We start from the raw sequence: 8,526 nt of genomic DNA on the forward strand, positions 1-8,526 counted from the left end.
TGCTGGAAGACTGCTCAGGTAAGCCTGCACTTTCCCCACATGGTGCTCTATAGTCTATGGCTGGGATAGTGGGATTTGTATTCCTCTATAGTTGATGGTACATTGTGCTGTATATTATACAGACCAATGTACCATCAGCTATAGAGGACTACAAATCCCAGCAATACATTATACACTGTATGTATAATGTATTGCTGGGATTTGTTGTATTCCTATATAGCTGGTGGTATTCTGCATTGCGCTGTATAGAGGACTACAAAACCCAACAATAGTACATTATAGAGCGCAATGCGGAATTCCACCAGCTTTAGAGGACTACAACACCCAGCAATAGTACATTATACAGCGCAATGCAGAATACCACCAGCTATAATGTACTATTGCTGGGATTTGTTGTAGTCCTCTATAGCTGGCGGTATTCTGCATTGCGCTGTATAATGTACTATTGCTGGGTTTTGTAGTCCTCTATAGCCGGTGCCATTCTGCATTCATTGCTATATAATTTTACACTTTTCATTTCACTATATTGCACACCACACTTTCTCTTTTTTCTTTTTTACTTCCACCGCTCCTAGCTTGCTCCTGTGATGGACTGCAATCTCAATACAAACTAGTAGTCCCATCACCGGAGCCATTTTTAAAAATGTATTTTATTTTCTATCCGATTAACCGATTAATCGAACTTAATAATCGGCTAACTAATCGATTTTGAAAATAATCGTTAGCTGCAGCTCTAACATTAACACTGGAAGCTATTTTAACACGACTGAACTTGTTTTTTGAAGGTACATTTTCTGTGTCTCATGTACGCTTCCTTGAACAAAACACCAGATAAAACCAGCTAATTACCTTCCTGTGCAGCCAATCTCTGTCCTTCTGGACTAAAATTAGCCATATTATATCACATGGAGGTCTCGAGGGGACTTCTTATCCATCAATTAAGTGCACTAACAAATTCAAGATAATTCTGGAGCCACTACAGACAGAATAATGATAACTGCACATTCTGTCCATCAAACACATAGTATGTAAAACAACAAGTTTAATTTAAAGCATGCCTCCTAATCCTTCAAAATTAAAGTGTATCTACAGATTTTCGACAGAGTAGGGAAAGGTTTTTTTTTTAAATGCTGCCAGGTTTTATTGCTGCCTGTATTTCCACGAGGTGGATTCACCTTCGGTATTTATTTTGGCATCCATTGTCCACCATACAGAAAGTGATGGGAAATCCAGATTTCCCCAGAACAGGAGGTGAGAGGAAATCTTTCAATGGGGACACTTGTTCCAGTGACAAAAGGTAAGGGTATCAGAACATAATGCACAGCATTTTTTTTTACCTGCCAGTCTTAATTGTATCAGTAGGGGACAATGGTGGCCACTACATTTAAAATAATCAAACCAGCAAGTCACAATATACTCTCCAAAGCTAATACTTGCTTGAAAAATGGCCCATCATTAATTTGTATGTGTATATTGCCATAAGAATATATTGTATCCCCTAAGAGTATATCTGTATTGCCCCTAAGAATAGTCATTTCCAAAAGGTAGCTTTTATTTCTCCATAGATCAAAATACAAATCCTGACCATTTGCATGTCAATACACTTCATCAGGGAGTGTAAGTGTATATTGTGAGTTGTTGGTAGCAAGAAATTTTCCATTACTTTGGAAAGGATTTACCCTCACTCCCTGTTGTTTACTGGGACAAGAAATTGATGGAAATTACAGATAGCAAAAGAATTACCTAAATTGTAACCATTCTTGACTCAAGCCGTAATTAATTAACAAAAGCTTTGGCTTTAGATACTTTTAAAAACACAAACCTCAATACAACCTTCATTTTTTAAACTCTACCACTATGTATTTCAATATATTTGGACATAAATTGTCCTGTGGGGTGAAGCCTTACTTCCACTCCAGTATAGTGTCATGATGTCTCTATTGCATGTCAAATTTCATCCCTGGTGAAGGGCATTTCCAGTCCTGGTGGCACCCCTTGCAAGTAGCAAAGACTCTGCTTTATACTCTACTTAACATAACCATAATGTAGTCTTTTTTAACTTTACACACAAAGAGGGCCATTCCTATGAAATGGAAAATGTTGTTGCCCATAAAATTTATCATATCAAGTTTTTATTTTCTGTTCTATAGCAGGAAAATAAAATATGGAATGGCCCCTAATAGCTTAGATTTTCTTTACTTCCGTTTTTATAAATCCAGAAGATAATAAGTATAGAAAAACAGTTTGCCTTAATGGAGGAAACACTGTAATGGCCCCATATATGGTCACAAAATGTACCTCAAGAGTTCACTAGCACCCAGTGACACCACTTTCTGCTTCAAGTTGCCATTAGTCTCATGAGGACTGCCAAAATGGGCACCTCTGTAAGAGACTAACGTACTAACCAGTTATCCCAGTTAAGGTAAGAATCCTCATATTACCCTAAAAGGTAATATAAGGCTATTATTGTGCAGGACCCAACTGTTCCTTTTTTTAAGATGTTAGGACGTATAGATTAATCATACCAAAACAAGGATCCGAAAAGATGCAAATAAACTTCTTTACTCATTTGTAATCCATGTACAGCACCCAATACATATTTAAGATTTGGACATTTCAAAATGGCATTTTTATATCTACCACATAAAATTAATGATTCAACATAAATAAGTAAAAAGCAAGCAAATAGACATGCAAAGTGTACAGGGTAGCACACAGACAAGAGTGTAGGTGGCCGGTTAAACACACTGAATTGCTCCAGGAATGAGAGATAAGTAAAAAGTAAGAAAAAGACACACAATGGCGTAAATTCAATAAAAACATGCCGTACGTTTTGATAGGGTATCGTTGAAATGTATCAGACCCAAGAAAAATGTAGGAGCCACTCTAGTCAGGATTAAAGTTCAGAAATGCAATATGATAAGAAATAAGGGACCAATATCATCACTGGAGTGAGACAAAATGTGGGCCAGCAGTAAAGGGTTCCTAACACTGACCTGATGTGCTAAGAAGTGCTTAGTTAGATCATTCATACAAGTGCTTAGTGTGTTTTAACTTATAGCAGCTATTGTTTCGTCGTTGTGCTTCATACCTATGCCAGGTCCTCAGCATCTCCTTTCTTCTATGCATATGTGTCACTATCCAGACCACTAACTTCTACAATCATTCCATTTATCATATCAAGTTTTTATTTTCTGGTCTATAGCAAGAAAATAAAATATGGACATAGATAATGAGTTCTTTAAAAATGAAAAAGGGTACAATGGAACTAGGGGATTCTAGAGAACCACATGGGAATGAGAAGTGACAAGGTAAATAAAAACAAGCTCTCTGCTTTTACACCTGGAATCTTAAACAAAGCTGGACTTTCTATGGACCATTAGAGAGGATGAATGGGAATATGCTACAACAGTGCTGTTTGGCTACCTCTTGGTAGCTTGTCCCCTGACCCATCACCCCAAAAATAAAATCATGACAATCTACAGAGCCTAAGAGCTCCAAAACAGATTGTACTGCTTCAGTGAGGGTCATCTTAGGCCCATATGTTGTGTAGCTCTGGCAAAGAACAGGCATAGTGCTTGCTGCACACTGTGCAGTATCTGTGTCAATCTCATGTTATCTTAACAAACCTAACATAATTGACCAAACATAGACAAAACAGAGAAAACATGATGCTGTTAGCATGCAAGACAAATATTGAAAGTATTTTACATTGTGCAGATGAGAAGACAGTCGGCCACCTAGCACACAGCAGTAGAATATGCAAACACAATTCAACTGCTTACCCACTAAGTACACCAAGAACCAGGTTAAGAACGAAAAATGAGCCAAGGATAATAAGACTAACAAAATAGACCCATGGCCACTCACATCCTATGGCATCATTCACCTGTAGAAATGTAAGGAAGGTGGTTATACTCTACTCATGTACGATAAAGCAGAGACCAACCTGCAGCCACCAAGTAATTAGGTCAACTTCCATCCACCTCAGTTGTGGTCTAGAGCTCGATGGAATCAAAGACACTTAGCTGTCCCAATTAGTTCTTTATGCGTTTGTCTAGCTGCAAAATTTAAGAATTATGCAATATTTCAGGAGGTTCTTCATCAAAGACAAGCTTTTGTAGTGATTTTTGTGGTGGGCATTCTGAAGTCAATTAACTGCTCAAAGATAGAAGGAATAAACAGCAACTGCTCTGATGTAAACTGGTCTCTAGTAAAGTGTCTGCATTATAGATAATGATACATATGGCACACTTTATGCAAGTCAGGTACACAGAAATACCAAAAGCACTGCTCTTTGAATGTCCAGAAAAGTAGTCTAGCACCATGGACTAAACTGCAGTTCAAAGCTTAAATTTGTTATTAATAATTCATTAAAAGCATAGTCCTTTTTTTAACAATTTTTAGAAAGACAAGTAGAAGACATCCGTGTGCTGTGATTAATCCTGCAAAGGTGTGCTTATCTTTTAAATTCCTTGTTTTTATGTGTACTTTGTAATTCTGTGTTGGCAGCCTGCTTTGAAGTGCTACACAATGGTTATGCTTTACTGCTTCTCATAACGCATGTCTATGTATCAGCTCCCTGTTTGGCTGATATCTTATCTCATCTTCTCCCATCTAAACAGTTGTTAAGCAGTTAGTTAGGGTAATTGGAACAGCTAATCTATCCAACCTCTAGTGACTAATCTACAAATATTTACATATAAATTAACATAAAAAGGGAGAGGAAGTTAGTAAAATAAAAATAATAATAAGTTAAAATATGTTCTCACCGAAAATACACTATGCTTTCCCTTCAAGCTGGTGTGCCATATCATATTGCACTTATATAGCTACGGTACATATCAGTAGCTCCAAATCATCAATATACCTTAGAAAGTCAGATAACACCTTGCACGCCTCTTGGGTTTCTGGTGAATGTAAGATGTTGAGGGCTGGCCTGACATTGAAAAACATTTTTCCTTTTGCCCCTCATACAGAAAATGTTGGTCTTTCATGAAGAACATCTTTAAATATTCTTGATATGTGCTTTGTATCTTCGTGGCAGGCAATTTTTGGCCTTTTTCTTTTTATACATTTTGGTGGCAACTAGATACTGGGCTCTGCCTTCATGATAGAAAAGGCATGTGCTTACCCGCTTAAAACACCAAGAACAAGATTTAGCACGAAAAATGACCCAAAGATGACGAGACTGACAAAATACACCCAAGGTAATTCAAATCCCATAGCATCATTCATCTGGAAGAAATAAGACGGACTTGTAGAAAGAAGAAGCAAGACATGACAGACATTAGAATGAAGAGAATACATCCCCTTGTGGCCTTTAAAGCCCAGCTCCAACCAAACACCGTATTATATATTGGACAAAGCACGGAAGAGCTAGAGCATTTGTCAGGTATTTACTTCTGTATGTGTTTCTATTGAGGTGATTTTTCCTTACTTTCTGTCAGGACAAGCAAAAATTGGAAGTCTTTCCACCAGGGCAAGTACTGCTGTAAAATCTTTCCACTGGTTGCACAGACAAAGCAAAAACACATCTTTAGTAGAGTGTGAAACGGTTACAACATCGGACAATGCTTTCATTGCTGTCCTGTACCAATGATAGCCCTACATTCATACAGGTGTCACATGCACTGGAAGTAAGGGAAATCTCCTTAGTGGGGTCACAGACAGACATACAAACCTGACCATATTTTTAACTCTTTCCCACTCTTTCCAAAAAAATTAATAAATAACATTGGCTGGAGATAGGCTTTAAAAACTAGCATGTGAAGATCATACAAATGTGAACAATACAGACAAGAAAAGGTTATACAGACATATTGTAAGCATAAAAAAACCAATAAAACATAAACAGAAGTTGGATAATAATCAGGACTGGATCAAGAGCATCATGGGGCTGGTGCTGTCAGTTGGTCAGACGGGAAGCAGCAGAGTCAGTTCTCTAAATAGGCAGCCACTTGCTCCTTGCTGGGGCCCGTAAGCACTTAGTGAGAAGCCGCCTAATTTGCCTAATTAGAATTTCACTGCCGCCTCTGCCTGATTGTGTTCAGCCCAGCCGGTCCAGATTGCCATTGTCATGCCGGGGAAAACTGGGCTGGTCAGGCCAATTTTCAGTGGTGGGCCTGGAGCTAGCGCTCCAGTAGCCTCTGTGTTAATCTGGCCCTGATAATAATGTAAGAACTATCAATAACATCTTAGGTATTAAAAAGCTTTTAGGTAAGGCGATGATTGTCTGAAGGTTCCCTTGAATTTTTGCAAGTCTGGAGTGGTGTCTACTTTACAACACACACAGGGACCATGGGGAACAAAAGTAGCCCCCCTCCAGAAGGAAGGACAGTGTCAGCACCAATTCAGAGATGATTTGAGGATCTACAGCCGAGTGATACACAAAAAAGGTAATTGGATGCATTTTTAAGATTCAACTCTTGAGTTTAATGTCACTTTAAACTACAAACCAACTTATGCTTAGGTTTTATCAACCCTATAAAATTGCATATTGCTTACTGCCTTGGGATGTTAAAATCAAATTACACAAATTAAATAAAGAAGCTGAAAAGCAAATGTAAATAGAAAGTCAAATAAATCATGATGTGTGTATGAGACAAGATGAATACCTATCTATTTGTGTAACTGCTTTTATTGGCAAAAGCTTTTTGAACTCCCAGAAGGTGTAACAAGGCTAAATGTAGCATTCAAATATGTGGACAAAAAAAAAAAAGCTCTTGTCAATGTTCAGGATTAATCAGTAAAATACTAAATTCATAATGCTCAGCTCACCTTGGAGTTGGCTGTGATGGATTCTTAATTTGAATCAACATCATTTAAATTCATGATGAATTACAATAAGCAGCAATTGAAATGCCTTACATGTTTATGTCCTAAATTGTTACAAATGACCTTGAAAGTAAATTTAATTTATTTGCATTGGAAATAATAATCCTCACACAGATTAGTTACTTCCTGTTTACATCACACCATGAAAGGCTACAAAAACAGTCACACATGTACATTACTCCACACAAGGACCACTTTATTTAAGTTAGACATAGCTGGAATTATTTTTTGCATGCAAAGCCAAACATGTAACATACAACATAGAAAAATAGAAATCACAATTAGCGTTGTACATTTTGTTAGAATATTGGAATATAATAACAGTTACATGGGGCAGTCATTTTAAAACTGAATACATTTTCCTGATCACACACTTGAAAGCGACACCAGATTGTGGCAGTCTCAATTTTTGTACCACAAAAGAGATGGTGCCAGGGGAAATGGCTGTGAGTTTATTTATGACCAAATATGAAATGTGGCTTGAGGTAACCGGGTACAAAGTTTAAGTGCAGGGATGAGAAAAATAGCATGCTGTCTTACTTTTATCTGGCTGTGTTTTATCTGGTTATCAAAACTGCTGTAATTTTCAATGGGGCTTTTTAGGTGCCACACCCCTTCCAGTGGAGGGGGATCATAATTTGAGACACAGCATCTGTGGGAACCGCTAATAAAAATCCCATACTTACCCTTGGAGGATAGCTTTTGTATAGAGTAGCTACTGTGTTTTCCTTCCCTTACAGCCACCCGCCATCAGGACTATGTGGCGGGCCCCCATCTTCTCAAACCCTGCTGTCCATGGACGCTCCCTATCTGTGACACCATTTGGTGATGTGATAGACTTCCTGTGTGTGTGGACTCTCCTACCTCCAACTATTTAGTGCAATGTTATCTATTTGGTTGCAACCTCTATCCTTCCTGAACCAGCGTATGCAACATGGGTAGACGAGTGGGCCCACTCAATGTTCAACTGTAATAGTACAGGCTTTGCCTACAGACTGACACCTATACAATCTTTGGAATATATTCTGTGTGGCCCTGGGAGGTATTTGTGAGCAGCCAATAGCATTTTGTATACTCTGGATTGAACACTCTCCAGTGATGCTATGCATTTGTTTTAATAAATGGTATTATACAATATCTTAATAAAATAAGGCTTTTTAGGTAAACAAAAATAATTTTTAATTGTGGTATGGCACCTAAAAAGCCCCCTTGAAAATTATTGTTTTTTTATTTGCAACATAGGGGTGGGGTGTCACTACATTCAGTGGTTCGATATGTATACTTGTTTCTATCAAAAGTGCTGTGATCAGTTTGCTACAGGGTGTGTGTGTGAGCCTGTGAACCTGTTTTAGGTTCATGTGAATTCTCCCATTCCCAGCAGTATACTGTATACTCACTTTTACCTTGCAGCCCCCTTTTTTTCATTTAGGCAAAAAAGAAAAAAGGAAAATACCCAGTGTTTCTATTCAGCTGCTGGGAGCGAGGGTAGGAAGCCTGTATAGGCTAAATGGAGCTCATACAGAGCTTAGGACTCAATCCCTGCCCATGTGAAAATACAAAGTGAATTGCTATCCACATTAGAGGAAGGGGAGTGAGTTCCATCATGCTCCTCACCTGGAAATATCAGGAAATTTCATTGCTCCTGGTGGCTAAACAAAGCATTAGGGAAAAAAAGAAAAAGTGACAATG

General features: G+C 38.1%; 1 protein-coding gene across 1 annotated transcript in view; it reads right to left on the reverse strand.

Annotated features, from left to right (window-relative positions):
- CACNA1D (calcium voltage-gated channel subunit alpha1 D) overlaps positions 1 to 8,526 on the reverse strand; it is a 289,622-nt gene that overhangs the window by 143,672 nt on the left and 137,424 nt on the right. The window contains exon 8 of the mRNA XM_018555255.1: positions 5,135 to 5,238. Coding sequence (XP_018410757.1) covers positions 5,135 to 5,238 — 104 coding nt within the window. The remainder of the gene's footprint in view (positions 1 to 5,134; positions 5,239 to 8,526) is intronic.

The sequence above is a fragment of the Nanorana parkeri genome, unplaced genomic scaffold (genome assembly GCF_000935625.1).
Source record: "Nanorana parkeri isolate BGI_ZX_2015 unplaced genomic scaffold, ASM93562v1 scaffold189, whole genome shotgun sequence".
Lineage (NCBI taxonomy): Eukaryota > Metazoa > Chordata > Amphibia > Anura > Dicroglossidae > Nanorana > Nanorana parkeri.